Here is a 25,584-nt window from a genome sequence, read left to right as displayed (position 1 = left end):
ATGAGCAGATGCTAAGGGGATGAGCACAAAGAGGTACCTTTAATTTGCTCTTCTACCATGTGGGTGAATTTATTGATGATTTTACGGTCACCGTTTGGTTTCCCAGGGAAAAAGACATCAAACAAAACTACTACGGATTAATTCCAGCATTTGTTTTCTTTTTTTGCTTTCTTCCAGACAGTATCCTGCCAGCACCGCTTGAAGTATACTTGCTTTGCTATCTGAAAACCAGATTTCAGAGAAAAATGGAGAAGTCTCATTTTTTTATGAACCCAAATGCTTTGGTGTCTGGCCATCTCATTCACCTGCAGATAAGACTATAACAAGGAATTATTTTGCCCTGTGAGTTTGGCCCCAGCTGTGGATGAGAATCCAGCCCAGGGATTTTGGTGACAATCACAGAAAGGTGGAGCACTTCGAGCTGAGGCTGGCTTGTGCACAACTTGCATAATCTCCTGAGACCATGGCTTTCTATTCATGTCCTTATTCTTATGCAGGGATTTTTTTTTTCCCCCTTTACTTCTCAAGGCGTCTTGATTGTATTTTCTTTCATTCTTAGGACTACTCAGTGAAGCATGTGGGGCAGAAAATATTGCATCAACTCTGCAGAGGAAGTGAGGTGCCTGAGGCTACGTTGGATCAACCAAGGCAGAGCTGGAGGACCACCAAGGGGCTGCTCCTACTTTTCCAGCACTGTCTCCACAATTCAGGGCTTTTCAACCAAAAATGCAAAACCACCAGGGTTTGGGTGGCTCAGGCGCCCAGCTGCAGGGATATTCTGGTTCCCTGGCACTGCTGATTGACCGTGGCTCCCGGGCTCAGGTTTGTCTGTGTGTCTGGCACACACTTGGACAGGGACTGAACAGCACGAACTGTCTGAAAAGGTGCTATCAATCTGTATATGCAGCCAAAGGGTCTGTTTCTTTCTTTCTTTTTGTTTAATGTTTATTTATTTTTGAGAGACAGGGAGAAAGCATGAGTGGGGGAGGGGCAGAGAGAGAGGGAGAGAGAGAATCCCAAGCAGGCTCTGTTCTACCAGTGCAGAGCCCAAGGCAGGGCTCAATCTCCCGAAGTCCAAGATACTTGTCCTGAGCAGAAATCAAGAGTCGGAAGCTCAAGTCGGATGCTCAACTGATTGAGGCACCCAGGCACCCCAGGGACTTTCTGTTTCTAGGATGCTGGCAGGCCTGGCAGCCAAAATGAGCCACGTTAAGTGTCACTTGGGACCATCCAGTCATGCTACCCTCTGTAGACACAGACCGTATAAAAATTAGAAAACCACAAGAAAAAAGGAAACCCCTTCATACTTCCATTTGTGATAACCTGATGACATTTTACTTGGAAAAATATCATTAATACTACCTAGAGATGGCCCCCAAAATGTGTTCTCAAGTTTAATACTCTTATGAAAAATTACTTCCTTAATGAAGTTAGTCAACCGCTCCCTCAGGTTTTCGTGGCACAGCCGGATACATATCACTGGGTTGCTAAGCAAAGCCACAGGATGTAATTTAATACATCCTAATCACATTTGGTACCCAGAGGTTTCAAATGGCCCTATTAAGTCGTGGTGCCAGGCTACCGTGCCTGTGTCCAAGAAGCAGACAGTTTGTTTGGCGAAACGCCCTTTGGGCACAAGCTCGAAATCTTATTAGTAAAGATCTGTAAATACACAACAGCCATCGCTTCTCAGTCCTGACTTAGCTCCTAAACAACAAGCCCAGAAAGTAAGCTCTGGCTAATGGTCCAGGACAAGGATCTAGAGTATCTAGGCCTCTCAGGTCCTGGAGATCAGTGGCCAGAGATGGCAGGTGACAGATGAGTGTGTCTGGTTTCCCCTGGAAACTCTTCGGCATGGCTGATAAGAAGTGAAAAATACGCACGGGCAGCCTTCAGATGAGACATTCTCCATTAGGGTGAGGTTTGCCTCCAGGGGATGTCTGACAAAGTCTGGAGACATTTTTGGTTGTCGCTGGGGTGGTATCACTGGGTGGGTGGAGGCCAGGGATGCTGCTACCCGTCCTACAAGGGAGGGGACGCCCCCACAATAAAGAACCGCCCCAGCCAGAATGTCAGTAGTGACAGGGCTGAGAAATGCTGTTTAGATAAAAACTGGTAAAAAAAAAAAAAAAAAAAAAAAATGCGCAAGTCCATTTGCTGTTATGACTCAGGATGCATTTAATGAGCTCGCATAGCACACTGAACTCCCAGGCAGGGTCAGCAGTGATTTCTACGGCTGTGCCCTCCCACAGAAAACCATTCCACACATCAGCCACTTCTGGGGCCACGCCACAGGTGGCGCTGTCGGGGGGCCTGTGCTCCTCCGGGGGGCTCCTCATGACCTTTCAGATTCCTTCTTGTTCTTTCTGTCGCACGAGTTCCGGCACAGAATACACTCCCCATCCCCAAGGCTCAGGGTCTACACTTCATACTCAGACTTCGTACTGGCTTGTGGAAGCCAGGCACAGACTGGTACTGGGACTCTCTCCTCATCTTGAAGGTGGGGAACAAAATAGCCGTACCTCCTGAGAACCTGTGTAGAGCACTCGGCTTGCGCCCGGGCCCACAGGAAGAAAGCTACAGAAGTCAGGTTTAGCGCTGTGGTGGTGTTTCTGTACGATCAGCACTACTGTTGTTATCATTATTCCTGTCTGGATCGAAAAGATATTCAATGGGGCACCTGGGTGGCTCGTTGGTTAAGCGTCTGACTTTGGCCTGGGTCCTGATCTTACAGCTGGGGAGTTCGAGCCCTACATTGGGTTCCACACTGACAACGCACAGCCTGCTTTGGATCCTTTGTCTCACTCTGTCCCCCTCTCTTTCTCTCTCTCTCAAAAATAAATAAACATTAAAAAAAAAAAAACCAGGTACTCATCTGGAAAACAGGAAAAAAAAAAGTGATTTGAGTTATTCTAAAATCTCAGTAACTTATTGTATCTGAAACTTTCCCTACCCAAGGAGAGCTACATTTCAGGAAAGAAAAAGGCAAAACCCAAAGGAATCAATCTCTCCTGATGGACTTTCAAGTTCTCATGACAAGAAGGGGAAATATTTTTTAAAAGGGGAAGCTGTCATTTTTTCCTTCAATCAGCCTGGCTCTGGCTGCATTTGAAGCCTCTCTTTGTATGAATCTGAAGCTTTTGCAATCGCCGAAAGACACTGTTAAGTAAATAGGACGGCTGGAATGTGTGCGAGGGCCCACCATGCAGTTTGTTCTAGATGAAAGACACGTTGTACTTGGTTCATCCAGGCTGGCAGCCCCCATCTGCCTGGGGGCCAGCCAATGCCCTTCTCCTCCCTTACTTCTCCGGGGGCCCCAGAGAGGGGCAGCCTCACACTGAGGCCTGGCCTGCCTCCTTCTCACCGTCCAGTAGCTGCCTCAGTGTCCCTCTCTGTGTTTGCCTGCTGTCACCTGCTCTCTCTCCTTTATACCCCTGCCTCAGCGGGCCACATGCCCTCACTCCATGGCTGCTAACCTAGATACATTCATCTGCTCTGCTTCCTCGCCTGACTCCAGGGCTCCCGGCTCCACTTTGTCTCCAGCCAGAAGGCAAATGCAGGCCCCACCTGAGATCCGGCTCCTGGAACACAGCATGTGTCTGTTTCTCAGAGTAGAGCTGCTTAGGCCTTGTACTGGTTTCCTAGAGTTGCCATCAAAATACTATAAACTGGGTAGTTAAAAACAACAGAATTCTCTTGGTCTGAGACTACAAATCTGACATCAAGGTGTCAGCAGGGCAATGTTCTCTCTGAAGGCCCTGGGGGGGGGGGGGGCGGAATTCTTCCTCATCCCTTCCTAGTTTCTGGTAGTTGCAGGTGGCCCTTAGTGTCGTCCCTTGGCTTGTAAACATCACTCCAATCTCTGCTTCAGTCATCACACAGCAGTCTGTTCTGTGTGTGTCCTTGTGTGTTCTCGGTCTTCACAGAATGGCATTCCCCTCTCTGTGTCTCTGTCTAAACTTCCCTCTTCTTATAAGGACATCAGTCACTGGAGTAGGGCCCACCCTAATTGAATATGACTTTATCTCAATTACGTCTGCCAAGACCCTACTTCCAAATAAGGTCACATTCTGAGTTTGTGGGTGGATGTAGATTTTGAAGGGATACTACTAACCCAATATAAGCCTCTAGGAGCACAGTTTTTCCTGAGGGGCCTCGTCTTTCCAAAGTACAGAAGCACGCCTGGCCTGCTGGGTTCAGACCCACTTGGCCCCAAGGGCTCCACTGCTCCTTCCCACACTTGGGGCCATGGGTGAGCCTGGCAGCTTGGCCCGGGCCCTTCCTCACTGTCAGGGGCTCACCTTCCCTCTTCAGCCAGCCTTCACTGGTCCCGTCCACTCTCCAGTGCCTCAGATAAGGCTGTGCACCCATGAACCCAACTATGGGAAGGCTTTAAAGGGATCCAGGGCTCCTTGCCACTAGGAGGATGGTGAGAGTGTCACCTAACACCACAACGCAACACCCTCACATCCCCACAGTGACCCAGTCAGGGGGCCCCAGGCTCTGTCGCCCATCTGGCGGAACCTGCGTGCCGGGTCCCTCGCTCCCCTCACTTGTTCTCCATGATTAGAATAGGAGCTTTAACTTGCTGCAAAGTCATAGCAGCCCATGGTGGAGGCAGAACGGGGCCTGGCTGAAGAGCACTGAGCCCAGCAGACCACGCAGTCACAGCAAGCGACCCATCTCCCTCCACTGCTGCCATTCAGATCAACACCTGCTCAAGGGCGGGTGGCATGGGTTCTTCAGTGTGTCACACAAAACCTATCTCTTCACATCCCAACGAGCACCGAGAGTGAAAGAGAGCCATTCGCGTGGGTGGGAGCACACAACGAAATCCCTACTTGTGAAAGTGTTCATTAAGCTTGTTTGGTTGGAAAGGTTATTCTTCTGTGCTGAGGTAGGTGAGCACAGTCAGAAAGCAGGCAGTAAATGAACCAGACAGTGAGGATCACTGAACTTCATAGGCCAAGCGGGGCTTCCCCCCACAACCCAGAAGTTAAAAAAAAAAAAAATGTGCGAATTATTAACATTATTCAGAGTTTGGCTGAAACAGAAAAATGGCAAGGCACCCTGCGGAGAAAGTCATATTGGACACAGTAATGCTTTACATATGGGACATGTTAACAGAGCACAAATAATGCTTGAGAGAACTTCTCTTACCTCAATTCCTTCTTTGTTTAAGGCATATTCATCGAAATTCAAAATGGCTATCTTAATCGTCCTCGGGGGGGGCAGCACTGTCAGACCGATATTAATAGCATTGCTCCTCTTGGGGTCCAGGACGATGACCTCCTGCCTTTTTCCATCTGCAGCAGTTTTCTTGGTGATAAAATAAGGAGAATCCAAGATTAATGCATCATCTTTGGTCCTTTCTGTGTTTCATTATTAAAAGCAAACTCACTACTTATTTAGAGATGAAAACAAATGGCCCTGATTCAGCTCAGGACTGGCTACTGCTCAGCACAGAAGAAAGAGATCAGGGATTAGCTCTGAGAAGCCGCCAAGCATGGGTCAGCAATGGAACTTCACGAGTCAGACACATTACAAAATAAAATTGATTTTCCTTCAATTGGGAAAAATGTGATATTTGGCAAGGAAAAAAAAACCCTGTTTTTTTCCATAGAGGCAGTGGAAACAGAACTAAAACCTCTCAAAGTTCCCTTCCTGCAGGCTGCAAGGTGTCGGAATGTGCCTTGGTTGGCCTTAGTGCACATGGTATGTGCCGAGAAGACAGGAGTGGTGAGGAGAATCCGGCGTCGCTGGCCTGCCAGCCCCCCTGCATCCCTGGCCACACTGTCTCAGGGAATCCCCTCACCATTTAAACATCCTGTACCCCTCATAATGGAGCACCTGCCACACTTAGACATCTGGGTGGCTGCCCATTGGGCAGCTGAGGGGGCGCCTTCTGAGGAAGGGAAGCAAAAGGGAACCTGCTCAACAAGAATGAGGGATGAATGGGCACAGAGGCCAAAGAGGGAGACAGGGGACAAGAAGCGTCCAGGTGTCCTCAAAGAGCCCTAGTGAGTCTGGCTTCCCTGCTGACCTGGGTGCTCCTTGGGGGCAGGTTCTGGGCTGGCACATGACTTGGTAGAGCCTACCAAGTATGGGACTTGGTAAGCCAACATGTGTCCAGAGTCGAGATGACAAAGCCCCCACCCTTCAGCTCTCAGGGAGTTAAGGGCAGGTGGCGACGGAGGAGAGGGGAGGAGTTCTGGCTCAGCCAGCACCCTGTGTGCGCTCAGATTCCTCCCCTGGGACAAACAGAGCTGGAAGGATGACTATTTTCACCTATGTAACAAGCCCAAGCCCAGGTTGATAATGATGAGCAAGGCACAAGGGATGTCCAGAAGGAAAAGACACATTCAGCACAGTGATGGGTATGCTCCCCATGGGCAAGGGCTCAGTGGCGGGGTGGTGGAAGAGGTCAGGCTCTGAAGGAGTTGACGTTGACCTGGACCCTAGGGAATGTCTAGGGGAGAGCCTGGAGTTGGGGAGTGAAAATCAGGAGATAAGAAGTGGCTTTGTCTAGCTTGCTGGAAACTGCCAGGGATGAAGCAAGAGGTTTGGGGGCCATATGCAGGGACCTCAGGAAGCAGCTGCTCCGATTCTCCAGCCGAGTGGCTGATGCTGCTGTCAGTCTCTTGCACTGAGGCCCTCCCTACTGGCTGGGCCTTCGAACAGCTGAGCTTTCTGGAGAAGCTGGCCTGCTTTAACACTGAAGGCTGCAAGCTGGCAAGGAGAAATGGACTGTGGTTCCTTAAGCCCTACTAAGCCCTTCCAAACTCAATTGCTAAAATTCTATTTTAAGTCTTTAAATATGCATTTGGGAATAAATTAAAATTTCCTCATGAAGACAATAACTGAAAGCATCCCCAGCTGTTTTGCAGCCTGGTGGCCAGGAGGAATAATTCTTGTGGGTGTGATCAGGTTTGAATGCCCAGGGACATGTGGCCTAGAAGCATTCCACTCTGCAGGGCGAGCTTATCTGCTGTGTATTTAATCAAGTAAGCTTATTAGGAGCCCCTGATATTCAGCTTTTAAGTCTAACATATTATTTTGTGTGTGGAAAGCTAAGAAGGAATGAGAAAAGGCTTGGCAAAATGCTGAAGGCAGGCAACAAAGAGGGATGCCAAGACACGAGGCCTGAAGATGCTTCAGTAGACATCCTGTGAGCATAAGGAGGGCAGCATGGATGGCAGAAGGAGCCTGGGACCTGGCATAGGAGAGGCAACTACCCATAGCCAGGCTCCAATACAGGAGACATTTCCTGGAAGGCAGGGATTCCCTGGGAATCATTAGCTCTTAGCCCCTCATCTATATAGGCCCTCTTTACTCCAAGAGCCTGGAAAGATGCCTGAGCAGACTCAGCCCAATCTAGCTTTTGTGCAAATGAGAAAAAGATGCCTTCCCTGGGGAGACACAGCCCCATGGCAGCCTGCACAGCACACAGCCTGCACACACCTATGTGATGGCTCTGAGCCGGGCATGTCCTTGTCTCCATTCCCAACAGCATTCGGTTTATACCAGTGAACACACCCACATACTCTCCTACAAGTCAGGAAGAAGCAAGCCACTGAGCATCCTGAAATAACAGGGACAGCTGTCCCCAAAGGTGACTCCATGTGTTTTCAGAGCACTTTGACCCACTTGGTAAAGGAAAGAATAAGAATTAAGGTAATATCTGAAATTGAATTGCTCAATCTCTGGATTTTATCCAAAAGGTGTTTTAAATGCTGTTCCTCATCATTAACACAGACTCCACTAGAGGCCACTGAGCACCCAAGTGCCCTGGCGTCCGTTCTGCCCGAGATGAAGGAGGAGATCATGTGGGGATGGCCGACTCTCCCCTTCCCTTCCACGATAACCTAGAGCAGTACCTGCAATAAGCCAAAGTTTTCTGTGCCCAGGAGCACATGCCCACGTCTCAGGATTAGCAGTCATCAAATTCGATCCATTTTAATTGTCATTCTGTGACCAAAGTCCCAGCTTAGCAAGTCTGATCTTTACTATGTCCTTCACATGATCCTGCGACACTGTTTGCAGGGCCCTATGTCTTAGAGCAGGGCCCTATGTCTTAGAGCAGGGCCCTATAGGTTCTACAGAGTAGACCCCATCCCAGGAAGCTGATCGCTAGGTGAATCTGGGGCTGCAGGGAATGGTCACAGCCTTCTCCCCAAGCATTGGTAGTTACTAATAACCACTTAAATTGACCATCTCCTCTATGCTTCTCAAAAATCCTGCAGCTCTATGGTCTTGGATGCTGCCTATTTGAAGCCTCTTCCTGGAGGGGCACACTTCTGTCTTCTTGGAGGCTAGACCTTCAGTCTTCTTGCACAGCTTGGGATAAAGGAGCTGAATTGCCTTAGTGACCTCCTTCCTGACCCTTATCCAAGGTCTCTGCTTGCCTTTATAGCATCTCTTTCCATGGAGGGTAACCTCTTCTCTCACCAGTTTGGACCTTACACCGCCTCCCCTCTCCCTACAATCTTCTTGGCTGAATCAGAAACAAAAACAAACAAGCCCTACATGGCATACAAGACTGAAGCATTTCCCCAGAGACAGTATTTCTGGAAAGGCAACTGTTGGCACACTAGAGGATCCCTGAAAGTTGGGGCTTCAAAGGTGGTGCTATTCTATATGCTGGGCATTACTGCCTGGTTCTGGTCAAGAGTTCAGCTTAACCAGGTTGAAGCAAAGCAGAGCCTGGCTTCTTCCCAGGGTGCCCCATACCCCTTAAACAAGTTCCTTTTCCCCTGAACACTTATGGACATATTTGGAAAAATCGCATGTACAGAGACAGATCTACAGTGGTTTCCCCCACACTGCCTTACTACCACTCTTTTGCTGGGGCAACTATCTCATGCCAGAGTCCAGTGTTCCCATTTCACTTTCAGCCAAGTCCTAATCTAACATGCTGTGCCCAGAGCCTGGGCCCAAGGGAGCCTCTTTCTAGCAAGCCTTTCTTCCCTGATGGTTCTCGAGACTCACTGAGGTGGAGGACCAAACTTTGGCTGATTGACCTTTTTATCAAAAAGTAGCAGAAACAAAATGGAATCCAAGGATCACATGGACAGACTCGGGAGCCCCGAAAGTTAACTTCAGCTGGGATGTGACCATTCATGGCTGTGTGACTTTGGCAAGTCACTGGACCTCTCTGTGCTTCAGTTTCCTCTCTGGCACATATCTTGCAAGGTTTCCTGTGAGAATGAAATGCGACCATGGATGTAAAGCAGCAAGAACAATGCCTGGATCACGGTAGGCACTACAGAGGTATTTGCTAGAACTATCAGAATAGCATCACTGGAGAGTGTTATGCTAAGTGAAATAAGTCATACAGAGAAAGACAGATACCATATGTTTTCACTCCTATGTGGATCCTGAGAAACTTAACAGAAGACCATGGGGGAGGGGAAGGAAAAGAAAAAGGTTAGAGAGGGAGCCAAAACATAAGAGACTCTTAAAAACTGAGAATAAACTGAGGGTTGATGAGGAGTGGGAGGGTGGGTGATGGGTCCTGGGGAGGGCACCTGTTGGGATGAGCACTGGGTGTTGTATGGAAACCAATTTGACAATAAATTTCATAAAAAAAAAAAAGAATAGCATTACTGGAATTAATACATGTGAAGCACTATGACAATGCTTGGAACATATTACTTTCTAAAAATTAGTTCTTAGCTATTTCACCACCAATGACTCCTTTCTATCATTTCTGTTCAACTGACATTTTAAAAATACATGGTCTACCAGCATATATTTTTCATGACTAATGTGTCTACCACATTTGCTGATCAAAGACATCTACATGAATAAGAAGATCAGATCAGATCAGTGTCCTTACCCTGGAGAGTGATAATTCCAGAGGAAAGTATAGAGACTCAATATTCAATTTAGCCTATAAAGCTCTTGCCATGGATACGGACAACTCTCAAGGGGCTTTCTAAATGACTGAAAATAGCTCATGGGTGCTTATTAGAGTCTGCACAGACCTCCAGGCACATGGAATCCCATAAAATGAGCATTCCTTGAATGGTACTAAAGATCTTGCAAAAAAGAATGTAGAGAACACCTCGGTTTCTGTTTTTAACAAAGAGAATATCATGGTGATTTCCACAGGCCAAATTCCCTTCTGAGGCTAACAGACTGGTCTCTAGGACTAATTGAAAGGAGCATTCTGGAGAAACAACAGGAGATTCTCCTTTTCCAGGAGACATGACTGCTTCCATGACTGATGGCAGATGGGTCAACATTAAGTGACTCATTATCACTAGATAGGAGAAACTCAGCATTATGTATCTGAGAAGAAAACAGGACTGATCAATCTCCTGACACTTTCTGAAGGAAAACCAGAAAATGTAGTTTATTTAGATCAAAGCACAATGGTGAGTGCACAAGAGAGTCTTCAGTGGTACTTCTAAACATCAGTGATGCCTGGGCATCATCCTCAGAGATTCTGATCTCCTTGGTCTGGAGCAGGGCACAGGGATCATAGATGTTAAATGATCTCTCATACATCTAGAGAGACTGATGTAGACTTTTTGAAAGTCTAAAGGCTTTTGAGACAGGACTGCTGAGTAGAAAGTTGTTCTTCAAAGAGGAATGCAATTTAAAAACAGGAAACAAAAGGGAGGGATAAGAGAACATTTCTTAAAATAGAAAACAGTAACAGGGTCCCCTATCCATTCAAAGACACAATAAGGACTGGTCCTGCCATTTTTATGAATGATGTAGGATCAAGTCCCCACAGCTACAGACAATGCAGGGAGTTTTTCTTGATGTTAAAACGAGCCTGACACACCCAACAAATACCGAGCTCATCCCAGTACTGGGAGCTAAGCTGTCGATGACAGAGAAACAGTCTTTCCAGACTCAGGGGTAAAGCAGCTTGCGAGGCTCTGGGGTTGGGTGCAGCTGACTGCTGAAGGCAGGGCCACACATCCTGCCACAGCTAACTCCATGCAACCACATCATGGGTGCGGTTCTTGGAAATAAGACAGAAAACCTGGATCCATGTCTCTACACAGTCCTGGGGCTTCTGCCCGTGGCACATGCATAAGGAGGTCCAAGGTCCAGAGAAGGACCACGGTGAAGGCGGAAACTTCCCCATGAGGGGACAGTATGAAATGAGAAGCACACGTGGAGGCATGCCATCTGGGCAGGTAAAAGGGCTTGCTTTCCAGTGTGTTCATCTTGCCCTGAAGAATCACCCCCTTCGACTTTTTAAAGACTGATTTTACTAGAAATAAAGGATGCAACATTTAAAGAATGGATATTCAGTATACAGAACTTGCCACCCCAGAGGGTGCTGTGACCGAACACGGAAACTGAACTAAGGATATGATTTAGTCAACAAATACCCCTCAGCTGGAGAGCACTCCCATGAAATGCACGACCTCTCAAAATGCTTCTCAGCATCGCAGTCACAGACCCTGGGTCTGGCTCAGCAGGACACTGGCTTTGCAATGATAAATCATTCCTCCTCACTCTCCACTAACTGCCAAGAGAGTGACGCCACTGGATATTTTCAAAACTGCCTGTTGAGAAAGTGACAATGACAATGAGACCACAATACAGATGTCATAAAGATGTGACAACTGTGGAATATTCCTAAGTCCTTGTAACAAGGGAGACTGATACACATGGGCAAGCATTAAGGCAACAACGACATCACCCAACTATGTTTGCATAAAGGCTGGCAAACCTGTAGCTAGGAATAGTTTCTGAGGAACTTGGCAGAATAGGCTTGCCTTATCATGAAGCTTAGGGAAAAAAAGCATTCATTTCCCAGTTCTTCTGCAGCAGTCTTCCATAGCTGAGGCCGGCTGCGACACAGCTGCCTTACTGATGGTAATGGAGTATGTCTAGTACTCTAACCAGAAGACCTCTGAGAGAGAAAGGGAGTGCTCTACATACATGCTGGGACAACAGGCATACACCCGGGCCAACCTGGATACATTAGATGTATGGTCACCCCACTGAAGTCCCAAAGTTGCGTTTTCAATTTCCATATGATAGAATTCAGGTTTTATGAGGGTGATGTTAAATAAAATAACATTTCAGTATGTCCTGAACTTGAGTATAGGGTAGGAAAACTTGACTCCCTTCTTGGGAGAATAAAATGGATTGGGGGATGGGGGAGTCAACGTGGAACACGGTGGTGAAGGGATCAATGCCTCCCTCCTTGGTGCCTCATTTATCACTTTAAATCAATGGTGCACAACTTTGGTTGAGTCCCTGAGGTGCTTTTAAAAATAACCCAGGCTGGGGCTCACCCCAGACCAAATAATTCATCATTCTTTGAATTTTCTTAAAAAGTCACTGTGAATAGCTTCTGATATGTTTTGAAATGTCAGAGTAAATAAAGTTGAAAAAAATTCTCCAAACCCATTTTGGAATCCCCTCCCCATGATAAACTTAATGAGCCCAGGGGAGGAAGACAGCATTGAGCCCTCAAAGGGGAGACCAAGTCCCTTTCTTCCTTCCAGTTTTCTCTTCCAGTCCACACCTGTCTTGTGTACTGTCTGTAACTTAGGACATAAAAACTGCCTTTTGGGAGGAGGGACTTTGCTGCTCTTGATTAGGCACATAGGATGAAGGCCACTTCCTGGGGCTCCTCAGGATGATACAAAGTCCATGAGGGTACATCCCCATACCTCCAGGGGCTTTCTGCCCTGACATCATTCTCTGGGGTCACTCCTGTGATCTTCTATGTGATTCACCGCATCTCAGACCAGCAGTAGGAACACAACACGATGAAATTTAGCACAGGATTTCTGCCTTTCTCCACAAAACATAATTAAAGTCATCTTACTAAAAAGCTATATATATTTCCTTCTGAGACAGAAAAATAGATCCAGTTCCAAAAACTATTTGGAAAGGAAATACAAAAGCATATTTTCCTGTTCTTATTTCCATTAACTGGTCACCCAGCCTTGGATCTGGAACATGAATCTTTATTTTGAGGGGTGATCTGGATGGTCAGAAGGATGCTCTGGAGCTCCGGTCTGGTATAAGTTTTCTGACAAAAACCAAAACCGATTCCCTTTGCTCTGTGCTGGCTTGTGAAGTCTATTTCATTTTTATTTGTGTTGCTATTGTGTTTAATGAATAATGAATGAATTCACAAGCCAGAATTCAGAAGTGGTTGTTTACAGCTGTGCTGTATGAAAATCATAATCAAGGATTAGAAACGGAAGTAAAATTGGTTATATCTGCATTAATAACATACACATAAAGATTCAACTCTCCAATGTGATGTATTTTAATCTTAATGTGCATTTTTTACCTTTTGTAACATTTGTAAATTAGTTCCTTCTCACATTTCCTATCTCCGCCCACCCTGCTCCCAAGAACAGAGGTATGGGTTCCTAGGTCCCACTGTAGGACATTCTGGAATCTGGTAAAAATTTCAATATATTACTTTTCTCTTATGCTCTCATTTTAGAAAAACTAGGCAAACAATTGTTGTTTAGCCAGGCAATCAAGCATTTTAAGAGGTCACCACCTACTTCAAACAAGAATGGAACTTCAGGCTACTGAGAGGGCAGTGACCAGACTCTTGTCACCAACCAGAGTAGAGTCAAGAGAAGGAGGGAGGCGGGTGAACTGCCCATTTTGGGTCCCCTCAATGAAGTTTTTAATCTTGCTACTTCCTTTTGTAAAAACAAAGTCAGAAAGAACTTCACTGCCAAACTGTTACTCCCTTTACTTCCTCCAACCCAAGCAAGGGCCAGAAACCTAAGGGTGTTGAGCAACCCGTGGAAGCCCAGAGGGCGCACCAGCCAGACCAGCCCATGTGAGGAGGTGGTGGCTGAAGGAGACCAGCCAACTAGATCAGTAGGTTGGAGGGTGGTGCGAGTGAGGGTGGGCCCCGGATAACTCCGGGCCACCAGAGACTGCTGTTTTAACCAGCCAGGAATAGTTTCTCCGAAATGCCATGCTGCACTGGAAGAACACAAGGGGACACACGAGTGGCTCAGCACAACATGCCACCAGTCCTGGGAAAGTCAGGACACAGAGACACTGAGAGGGGATGCCCAACCTCACTTTCCTAGGTGTCATTTTCTGGAGAGGACAAAAGGGGGTCTACTTTCAGCGGAAGGAGAGGACTGACTGGACATGATGTGCTGAGTTGGATCCTAGCAGTTTGGATTTATAAACAGGAGGAAGCTTTAATTCTGAACTGAGGGGGGGTGGTGTTCTTGAGGCTAGACCAGTTGAGATTCACATCCTTGCGGAGACTAGGCAGAAATCGACACCAGGGCGAAGGCCAATTCGGGAGGAGCAGCGCCCCTGGTTCCAGGCCCCCCTAGTCCCACCCCTCCCTAGGCACGAACTCTGTCACTTGGCTCCTTGTCTGAAGGGCCCTCTTGTCCTGAGAATGTTGCACCTACTTTTTGATCCGGAATTGGTCGGGGAGTCCAGCTCAGGCAGCCGTGTACTCACCCGAAATGGTGATAAATGGAACACATGGAGCTAAAACTAATTTATGGTAAGTTCTTGCAAGTTTACTCTAAATTACCGTGTGGTTACATCGGAGGTTCAAACTACCACTACCATCCACTATAACCAATCAAGGCGAGAGTAAATAGCCACATCTCCTGGATAAAGTCCAGGTGGTCGATCAATTAGCAAGACTACTTTCCTCTAGTTAACATCAGCATTTACTGGTGGGCTCGGCTAATGTTCCCTGGTTAATGTTTTTGTCTTTTCCTCTGGGTTATTTGGTTCTTTGAAAGCTACTTTTCCTAACGATGTTAGGAAGCTGCTGTCCATGTTGGCCATGAAGGGTCCCATACTCATTTAGGTTACATCTAGCGTATGGCATGAAGACTCATCTCTTAAAGGTGTTTACACCAACCGCCTTTTCTTTCTTTCTTTTTTTTTTTTTTCACATATAGCAAAAGCAGCATGAAGGGAATTTTATATACAACACATCTCCCAGTTCTACTCAACAGCGGAAAGTAGCTCTGCAGATCAAGAAGCATTTGGGATGCTAGCGGTACCTTTGAGACGGACAGTTCCTTAGACTTGGACTCAAACAGGTGCTCCAGCCTGGAAGTGTCCACCTTAATAGGTTCCAGTTTCGACCACAGAAATTCTCGGCAGCGGCGGTTATTCTTACATGGCCACTCGAACGGCCGCACTTCATTCCAGAATAGACGGATGGTCTTCTTTTTCTTTGTGAATGCCGGCTGACCCCGGGGTACCTGGGGCCACCCTAAGCCCTGAGGAGCATTGAACACTGGAGGAGGAGGAGCCAATAAATTACCGGGGACAGGAGGGGGAGGCACGCTGTCCAAAAGGGGTGGTGGGGGCGGGGGAGGCAAACCCAGAAAAGTGGGTGGGGGCGGGGGCGGTGGCCCCGGAGCCTCCCCAGGACCCAGGTCCACATCCAGGACGTCGACGTCATCCTCCTCCCCCAGGTCGGTGAAATCCATGTCTTGGATTCTCAGCTCCCTCGGATTGGCCATGAGCTGGTCCCAAATGTAGTCAGATTCCGTCTTCTGCTGTGCGGATGCTTTCTCTGGGACTTTGTCATTAGGCTCGGCATCAGGGGAGATGGACCCTCTCCCCAGGTCCCCACTGTTGAATTTCTCGGCGAAGGCTTTCACGCTGCCCCGATTGTCCAGACAGCCAACGTCCACCCTCCTGACGCTGTCATCCTGGGCCAGAGAGTTGGCCTGCAGGGTGGATATCCTGCTAGCCAGGCTGGCTACCGCCTCCGCGCCCGGCTCAGTCCTCCCGGTCTCGCCCTCTCCCTTCTCCTCGTCATCCGTGGGCTTTCTGTTATGGGCATACAGCATGTCCAGCATGAACCGTTTGTTGGTGAGGATGTCGCCACACTGTTCATTTACACCGGCATCCTGAACACCCGCCGACCACAAACCTGAAAGCATACAGGAGGAAAAAAAAATGAGCAAGTGGCAGGTGCCTTAATCCTGTGAGAAACCAGTTAGGTAATACAGAGGCTTTATACAGAGAGAAAACACTGAAATGAAGTGACTGAAGAGGAGGTGGTCCCGGTTGACAAGATGCCCATCAAAGTTGCAATGACCTGCTCCAGGACCCGACTGGTAGGTAGGACGCTGCTCTTGGCTTGCACCTTGGCTCATAGGAGTATTTCCCCCACTTTTCCTGCCTACCCAGGACAGCTGGTCAGGACCCACCCAGCCACAGGTAACTATGGGGCTGCTGTCCTAACTAGACACAGGGAGGCAAGGAAGATGCTCCCTCCCCCGCCACGGGACAGGTGTTGGAAAGGCTGTAGAGTTATGTTCATCTCCCGGCTACTCCACACGTGCACCAGTGTGGCTCAAAGTGCCTGGGGAGATGCACAAACCCTTTAAGTCCATGGTCACCAGTCTTTGGGAAACCCTTACTGCTGCCTGGTAACCTCATCACAATCTCTCCTGGGTGACTCTGCCTACCTCCTCTCTCTCCTCCAACCTTCCCACTGTCACACATCTTCACACAAGCATGGCCTTGCTTCCTGGTTCAACAGCTTAACAGAAGAAGTCAGGGGAGATGTTCCAGGGCCTCATCCAGCCTCCCCCTGCCCGCACCTGAACCCCAGCCATGGCCTCTCTCCTGTGACTAGCGAGAAACCATCCCTCCTAGCAGGGTCAACGCTCCATGTGTGCATTTGGAAGCCATTCCAGTGGTTCTCTGTCCTGCATTTCCCATGCTCCCCCCACTAGACCTTCCTGCTGTCATAGAAGCATGGCATAATTTCACCCACCTTAAGACAAAAACATCTCACTTGACTCTCCTTAGCCCTCCAGCTATAACCCAACTTTTCTCCTTTCCTTTAAAGTAAAGCTGCTTAGCAGAGTTGTTTTGCTCACTGCTCCAATTTTTCTCTCTCTTGAACCCAGCCTAATGAAGTTTCTGCTCTCACCACCTTTGAAAGCTGCTCTTTTCTAGGTGGTCGAAGACTTTGCTGCTGCACTAGACCCAGCAGACGGCTCCCTCCTCGACTTGTGTTCTTCACTTGGCTTCCAGAACATTGCATTCACCTGGTCTGCTTCCTTTCTCCTGGCTGTCCTTTCTCAGTCTGCTGTGCTGGTTCCTCCTTATCTTTAACCTTTAAATGTCTTTGGACCTCTTGTGTACTTGGACACTCCCTCTCTTAGACACCATCTCATCCAGCCTCTGGGCTTTAGGGACCACCTCTGCTCTCACCCCCACCCCATCTCGGAACCTGCTTCTCCTGCAGCTAGCTGTTTCCTATCTCAGACGTGGCAACTTTCATCCATCTTGCTGCCAATTCCAAAAATCTCAGGGTCATCTGATTCCCCCTGTTCTTTTATCCCACACATCCAACACAACAGGGTGTCTTGTTAGCTAAATCTTCCTGTCACATCCAGAATCCAACTTTTCTCATCACCTGCCCCGCCATGGCCCTGGACCGACACAGCATGGTTTCTTGCCTGCAGCACTGGAGGGGCGCCCCCCAGCTGGTCCCAACTTCCACTCTTGGCCCCTAGAGTCAGTTCTTAACACAATGGCCATGGGATATATTGAAATGGTTGATCACACCTTTCTGCTCAAAGTCTTCTAACGGTGCTACATTTCACCAAGACAAAAAGCCAGTGTGACCTTTCAATGTTCACAAGCCTTGCACGAACCCCCTTTACTTTTCTTGACAAACATGCCTGAACCTCTTTAGCTGCTTGACATTCCTAACCTCACCAGGCATGATCTGGCCTCAGGGCCTTTGCCCATCCCGGGACAAACTGCACCCATTTAAGCACACAGTTTGCTTCTCAACCTCCTTTAGGTCTTTGCTTAGACAGTATCTTCTCAGTGAAGTCCTCCCAACTACCTTGTTTAGAATTATGCAACACTCCCTCCCTCTCCCCGGAGCTATTTATCACACTTTCCAGCTTTAGTCACCAGAGCACTTATTACAGCCTAATTTTCCACACATTTTCTGTATTTATTTTATTGTTGCCTTTGTCCTAACACTAGTAAGCTGTCCTCTTCGTTGTAATGTAAACTCTCCAAGGGCAGGGATTGGGTTTTGTTGTTGCTGCTCACTGTTGGATTCTCAGCATCCACGATGGATCAATGAATGAATAAATGAACAGTCAGGAATGTTATTCCTCTGAGTTTGCTTCCTAAGGGCCAGCAAGGCTGTTTGGTAGGCATTCAGGAAATGAGTTTCATCAGATACCCAGGGCCTCTGTGGATACTTGTGTTGAGGGATGGCAGAGACCTAGGCCAGAGACTTGAGCATTTGGAGCTCTTGTTCCGCCAAAGAGGAATGTCCTGATCAAACACGCCAGGGGATGCACTGGTCTGTCTCACATGGCTCTGACTTCATCTTAGAGGAGGCATTCACTGAGGAGGCACAAAGGCCTCCTGGTGCTCTGTTTCTTCCAATGTAGCTTTATCCTCTGTACCTTGCTCAGGAGTGGCCTGACCTCACCAAAGGACCAACACCAGAACAAGGAGCCCTTGAACCCTCTTGCAGGTTTCACAAAATACACTTAGGAGACAACCACCATCAAAGAGGGAGGAGATGGCACTTGAGGACATGATGGGAACATCTGGGTATTTGCAGTCCCTATGACTGGCCAGACAGTCCTGTAACTAGGAAGACAGTTTTGAGGTCACAGGGCTGCTGCAGGTGGAGTGGCTGACTGGTCTCCTTCCCCATTTACTGGGAAAAGTAGAAGTTTTTTATTTTGCCAAAAAATCTCTTCATTCACTTAGGTCTTCTTATATCGCTATGTAGTATATGCTTCTTTGTCTCTAGCAATTTCCTTGGCTCTGAAGTCTACTTTGATCCTAATATAGCCTCTCCTGCTTTTCTTTGATCAATGTTAGCATGATGTATCTTTTCCCAGCTTTTAACTTTCCATCTGCCTATGCCATCATGTAGGAAATGAGTTCTGAACACATGGCATATAGCTGGGTTGTATTTTTGTCCACTCTGCACATCTCCATCTTTTCATTTAAATTATTGATATGTTAGGGCTTCAGTCTGCCACTTTTTTTTAATTCATTCTGTTTGTTTTAGTTCCTGTTTCATTTTTTTTTTGGTCTCCTTTTCTTTGAACACTTTTTTTTTAGAATTTCAATTTGATTTATAGTGTTTTTGAGTACCCTGCTTCATATAATTTTCTCGGCAGTGGCTCTAGGTATTACGATATGCATGCTAACTTATCTGTCAGTGTTGATATTTCACTAGTTTGAAGCATAGAACCCTTACTTCCATTTAGAGCCCTTTACCCTCCCTACTTCAAAAAAATGTAATTGTCTTAAGTATTTCATCTACGTATAGTGGGCACTACATCTCATGTGTTACAGTTTTTGCTTCCACCATCACATACTAGATTTAAGAAACTTACAAGGCAAGAGACAGTCTTTTCTACTTACTACTTTTATCCATTCCCCTGTTCTTTTTCTTTCTGAAATTCTGAGCCTTCTGTCATCATTTCCTTTCTGTTCAGAGAACATTCTCTCGTCATTCCTTAAGAGTAGGTCTTAATTTGTCTTAGTTTTTCTTTAAATTCTCTTAGTTTTTCTTTAACCGAGTATGTCTTTGTTGTGTCTTCATTCTTAAAGGCTACTTTTGCTGGAGTTGATAACTCTAGTTCAAGGTTGATAACTCTAGTCTTCGAGCGCTCAACAAATGCTGCGCCACTTCCCGCTCACCTCCATGTTTCAGATGAGGAACTGTTTTGCCATGGAATTGGTGTTCCTCTATAGGTAACACTTTGTTTCTTCCCAGTCCCTTTCAAGACATTCTATTTTTGGTCTTTAGTTTTCAGAAGTTTGCTTATCATTTGTCTTGGTGTGAATTTCTTTGGATTTATCCCCATTAGTACTTGCTTAGCTTCTTAAATCTGTGGGTTTACACCTTTTCCCAAATTTGGGAAATTTTCAGTCATTATTTCTTCAAACATTTTTCCAACATTGCATACTTTCTCCTCCCCTTCTCAGACCCTGATGAAATGAATGTTAGCTCCCTTGACATAGTCTCACAAATACCTGAGGCTCTGTTCATTTTTTCAGTCAGTTTTTTTTCCCCTCTGTTATTCAGGTTGGGTAATTTCTACTCATCTGTTTTCAACTGCATATATTATTTCTTTTGTTGTCTCCAATCTACTATATGGCCCAAGTGTTTTATTGTGGCCATTGTATTTTTTCAGTTCTATAATTTCCTTTTGGTTCTTTTTTATATCTTCTATTTCTTTGCTAAGATATTTCATTTATTTTACATATTTCCTGAATATTTATAACTGTTCACTGAAATATTAGCATGATGGCTGTTTTAAAATCCTTGTCAGATAATCCCAACAACTGGCTCATCTCAATGTTGGCATTTGTTGCTTGTCTTTTCCCATTCAAGTTGTGGACGCCCTAGTTCTTGATATGATGAGTGATTTTAGAGTGTATCCTAGATATTTTGGGTATTATTTGCTGGACTTTGGGTCATGTTTAATCTTCTCTTTCAGCAGGCAGTCACCCTTTTTAGGTGTGCTGTACAGGTATTGATGGGCATAGATGTTCCACTCCCTACTGGGTTCAACTGTCACCACCCTAGCAAGAGGGTTGATTCACACTGCCTCACTGCAGATGGGCAGGGTGGGGGTTGAGCAACCTCTTGACCCCACGGGCATACTTCCAGTGAAAGTGGAGCACTTACATTGCCTCCAAGTGGAGGGGAAGGCTCGGCTTCCCACTGGTCCCTACTGATTCTGGGTTGGGGAAAAGAGATCGCAGACTAGTTCCACCTCCAACCACATCATTCTACCTTGTTTATGTTGGGTGGAGATGGAGGTTGAGCTTCCTGGCTGGGCCCAGATGGTGTTAGAGAAGGAGGGCAGGGGAACGAGAATTCTGATCAGTCTTCTTCCACTGCTTAAGTCTGTCTCCTGCTGGCTGAAGGTGAAGTCTTAGATCTCTACAAGACCCCACTGACACTTCCCCAGTAGGGAAACTGGGATGCCACTTGCTTTTGCCCTGTAGTGGATAGAATATCAGTTCCCCATTAGGAGAACTACTCCAGCAAGGAAATGAGAGAACACCGTCTGCTTCTGTTGGGCAGGGGGCAGAGGACTGCCTCTCTACTAAGTACTGTTGACACCACAGTGCTCATCCCAAAAAGTGACCTACCTAATGCCCATCACCCATTTAGCCCATCCCTTCATGCACCTCCCCTCCAGAAACCCGTTTCCATAAGGTGGAGGTTATAGAAGATCACCTCCTCTTTGGTCCCACTAAAGCTACTGGGTTGGGGAGGGGCATGACAGCAGATTTTCAATTAGTGCTTGTCTAGGGTAGGGAATGTATTAACAGCCAAAAAATTTTCTGTTCTGTTAGGCAATCCTTTCGCCAATTCTTTGGCTATGGGAATAGGATTTAATTAGAGCTTTACTGCCATGTCATTCTAGCCCAAAGGTCCTTAGACAGTCTGTCTTCTTTCCACTTTTCAGAGTCCTCCTATAATTGATTGTTCTGTTATGCCCAGGGTGTTGATATTTTAATTGTTAGAGGGAGGAACTGGGAACAATAGAGCTGCTGTATCTTAGCCAGTTGTCTCTTGATTCAATTATTCATCAACAGTTTTGTGAGCCTCTACTATGTTCTTAGGCCTACCGCAAGGAAGTGAGGACTCACGATAGACAAGACAGACATCCTGTCTTCACAAATTTTATATTCAAGTGGAGGTAAAAGACAGTTATACAAGTCATTATTGCCAACTGTAACGAATGCTACCATAAAGTCTCTCATGCTGATGCTATGGAGCGGAACATGGGAAACAAAAAGAAAGCCACACAACCAGAATAAGTTGAGACTCTTTCAAGACCTACAAACTCATTTCTGAGTAATGGATACTATCATCAGAAAGAAGACTGAGTCTGGGCATTGAAGAGGGCACTTGTTGAGATGAGCACTGGGTGTTGTATGTAAGCGATGAACCACGGCAATCTACCCCAAAAACCAAGAGCACACTTTACATGCTGTATGTTAGTCAATTTGACAATAAATTTAAAAAAATAAATAAATAAGATTGAGTCTCTTATAGTTTGCCTCCTTCTCTGTTTTTATCTTATTAAATACAGAGAACTGAGGATTGCTGGAGGGGTGGTGGGAGGGGGGACGGGTTAACTAGGTGACAAGCTTTAAGGAGGGCACTTTTTGGGATGAGCCCTGAGTGTCCTTTGTGAGAGATGAATCACTAGGTTCTACTCCTAAAGCCAAGAATACACTGTACATTAACTAACTTGAATTTAAATGAAAAAAGAAGAAATAAGATTGAGAATCGTTATGATTGCCTTTGTGATTTGAGAACACTCTGAAAGGCAAGAGCTATGATGACAGAGCCACCCTGACTCCACAGCTGCTGATTGTGCCTGTGAGCAGTGGGATTTTCTAGGAGCTAAAGTTGCAGCAAATAAATATGATCATGTCTCTTAATAGCACCAGACTAAAGCAGAAAAAAAAAAATCACTGCAAAGCACTAACTCCTGAGTCGATACACTTGGATACTGACTTTGGTAGGAAGTCAGTGGTTCTTCACTGGGAGTAGAGTCTCCATTTTTGGAAAGTTGCCCTTATTTGGAAAAATACTGGGCAATCTGATCCAAGAAAGTCCTGTTCCTTGGCTTCTTTTCACTAATGCAACTTGTTGATATGTTTTAGGCCTGCTAAACCTAGTGACGACGAATAATTCCTAGAGCTATTTATAATGACTTAAACATGATTTAAGGCCAACCTGAGCAAGACGACTTACCCGACTGTACTATGGCCCTAAACCCATTGAAGGAGAACACGAACAAGTAGAATTTGGGAGACTAACTGCAATCTGACTTGGAGAGAAATTAAGTAAATATCAATATATGTAATACTTTCTAGCGATACATCTCCAGCCAGACACAAGATTTTCAATGCAATAATTACTAAGATATAAACTAATAAAGTCCTCAAGTCCCATTTTCAGTGCGTCATAGGGACTAGCAATAGAAAGAACAAAAGTTAATAATATAGCTGGTGAAAACTCAAATATTAACTAAGACCAAGCTCTTGACTGATAGTTCTTGTAGCAGACATTATGGCTTCATTCATTCATTCATCCATTCATTCCATTTTCATTCATACATCCATGCTTCAGAGACCATGTATTCTTTATGTGTGAACTAACAAGCCATGCATGGGTCATGCCACCAGTTGGTAGGCCCCTGCAGAGCCTTCATGCTGCACTTTGGACCCAAGGCATAGGCTCCTTGAGTGTGTATCACTGTGTAGCTTACTGAAGGCTGGCTAGTAGGACATGCCCCCACTGATGAGGAGTGTTAGGTGAGAGAGGGGGCACCCTGTCATCTCAACAGCACACAAGTCATGGGCAGGACAACCAACCCAATGGTGTTGCATATGAACCATAATTCAAATGATTATATCAATCTTTTACAATTCCGATAATTCTCTATGGCACCCTCCCCGAGTCCCCAGTGAGGATTAATGTTCCATTTGGCCCTTAACCATAGAGTCACGATTACACAGATGAACTGAATAAATATCAACTATAATACCAAAAAGAACAAATTCCATAAAGAAAAGCATATACTTTATAGCAAAGAAACAAGTGGCCCTGAGTATATTGTAGAAAGTTACTTAAATTATATATATTCCATTAAAGCACACCAAATTGACCTCAGCACATCGTGAACTGCCACTTTTTGGAAATACTCATTCAGTTCATTTTAGCGCATTTGCTCTGGTCTGAAACGCCCATCATAATGGTTTTAGCACACTTCACCGAAGAAACTTTCAAGGGAGCAGATGGCAACACGACAGATCTCTAAATTTAAATCAGAAAAAGAGCTGTATTTACTCTTAACAAGCAATTAGAAGGAAGAGAGGAATTTCTCTTTGGGAGCTTATTCCTCAGGAAAAGTCCTTTGCTGCCCTCATTATCAAGCCCTTCTCCCACCTGTAGAAGTGATGGTGCGACAGCATGACAGAGGGTGTGGGGCCACCTCCACAAGGGGCAGGAAGCTGTGGGCTGCCGACAGTGTGGCCGCATCCTTCACACCTCCAGCCACCAGGTGCCACGGCCAGTGAGTGAGCTGAGCCGGGAGGTCACCTCAGTGGCCAGCAAACCAGGTGTCCCACCCCAGGGTTCCCTGGGACTTATTTACTGAGAAAAAAGGGCTGCGTTACCAGGTCCCCTGTCCCTGGAGAGCTTGTCTTCCTTCTCCTCCCTCTCTAACGTGCTGCTGGAGGATGAGATGCTGGAGGCGGAGCAGTTGTCCTTCTCGTTCACCTCCTCGCTCTGCCTCTCTTTCTCACTGAGGGAGGCCCGCTCTTCTGGCTCTTGCTCCAGTGCTCGCTCCGCTTCACTCTCTGCTCCCACGCGGGCAGGGGCTACTTCAGGGCTGGCCTCGTCCGCACTCTGCCCTACCTCCGCCTCCGGTCCAGGCTCGGGATCCCCAGCACTGGCTGGTGGAGACAACAATGGAGATTATGATCACAACAGGAACTCCCTGGGAATGTCAAGTGAGGTATGAAAGCAGACCTGAGGTTGATTTCTCTTGGCTGTCTGCTGTGGGCGACATTCGAAAGGCGACCCCCAAGATTCCCATGCCCTGGCCATTCAGTTAAACGCTGAACACTAACACTGCTGGGAAGGGACCGTGTAGCTGACGGTGCGGTCTCAAGTTACGTGACTTCAAGGTCTAGAGGTTATCTAGGGGGGCCTGATTCGATCTGGTGAGACTTTTAAAAGCAGGGTGTTTTCTGATTGGCTACAAAAAAGAAAGTTGAGAGATCAGAAGTGTGTGGCTTAAGGGGCGCCTGGGTGGCTCTGTTGGTTCAGCGTCCTACTTAGGCTCAGGTCATGATCTCGGGGTTCACGGGTTCAAGCCCCATGTTGGGCTCTGTGCGGACAGCTCAGAGCCTGGAGCCGGCTTCAGATTCTGTGTCTCCCTCTCTCTCTTCCCTTCCCCTGCTTGCGCGCTCTCTCTCTCAAAAATAAACCTTAACAAAACTTTTTTTTTTTAATTTTAAAAAAAGCATGTGGCCTTAAAGATGGAGGGGCCATATGACAGACAAGGAACGCGAGTGGTCCCTAAAACCTGAGAGCAACTCGCAGCCAACATGAAATAAAGAACAGGGACTTTGGGGCTGTGAGCATAAGAAACTGATGTCTGCCAACACCCAAAATGAACCTGGAGGTGGTCTTCCCAGGGCCTCCCTCAGCTCCCAGTAGGAGACAGGCCAGCCACAGCTTTGACTGTGGCCTCGTGATACCCAGGGCTGAGAACACAGTTGAGCCATGCTGGCCTGCTGGCCTTCTGACCTGTGGAAACTGTGAGATAATAAATGGCTATATTTTGAATCGCTGTGTTTGTGGTAATTTATTACACAGCAGTAGCAGCCTGATGTTTTATCGGTTGCCAAACCAGTGAGGATTGCCCCCCCCCTTTGCTTGAATGAGGTTTACTCATACTGTGAAGCTAGGCCCTAACTCTGAAAGTCGTTCAGGAGAATCACTGCTGGGCCCAGAAGCATTTGCAAACCTATCAAGACTGGAGATCTGATGCTCGTAGCAAGGTAAAATGCTCACGCTCC

The 25,584-nt window shown here is 46.7% G+C and overlaps 1 protein-coding gene across 11 annotated transcripts in view; it reads right to left on the bottom strand.

The window, feature by feature from the left end:
- Positions 1 to 25,584, bottom strand: part of FHOD3 (formin homology 2 domain containing 3) — a 468,859-nt gene that overhangs the window by 45,514 nt on the left and 397,761 nt on the right. For all 11 annotated transcript variants that reach the window (XM_027068795.2, XM_053206689.1, XM_027068790.2 and 8 more), the window contains 3 exons: positions 24,175 to 24,453; positions 15,003 to 15,886; positions 5,161 to 5,319 (listed from right to left, as the gene is read on the bottom strand). In XM_027068795.2, coding sequence (XP_026924596.1) covers positions 5,161 to 5,319; positions 15,003 to 15,886; positions 24,175 to 24,453 — 1,322 coding nt within the window. The remainder of the gene's footprint in view (positions 1 to 5,160; positions 5,320 to 15,002; positions 15,887 to 24,174; positions 24,454 to 25,584) is intronic.

The sequence above is a fragment of the Acinonyx jubatus genome, chromosome D3 (genome assembly GCF_027475565.1).
Source record: "Acinonyx jubatus isolate Ajub_Pintada_27869175 chromosome D3, VMU_Ajub_asm_v1.0, whole genome shotgun sequence".
Taxonomy (NCBI): Eukaryota; Metazoa; Chordata; class Mammalia; order Carnivora; family Felidae; genus Acinonyx; species Acinonyx jubatus.
The sequence above is the reverse complement of the archived record's forward strand: the minus strand, read 5'-3'. Positions and strand labels throughout refer to the sequence as shown.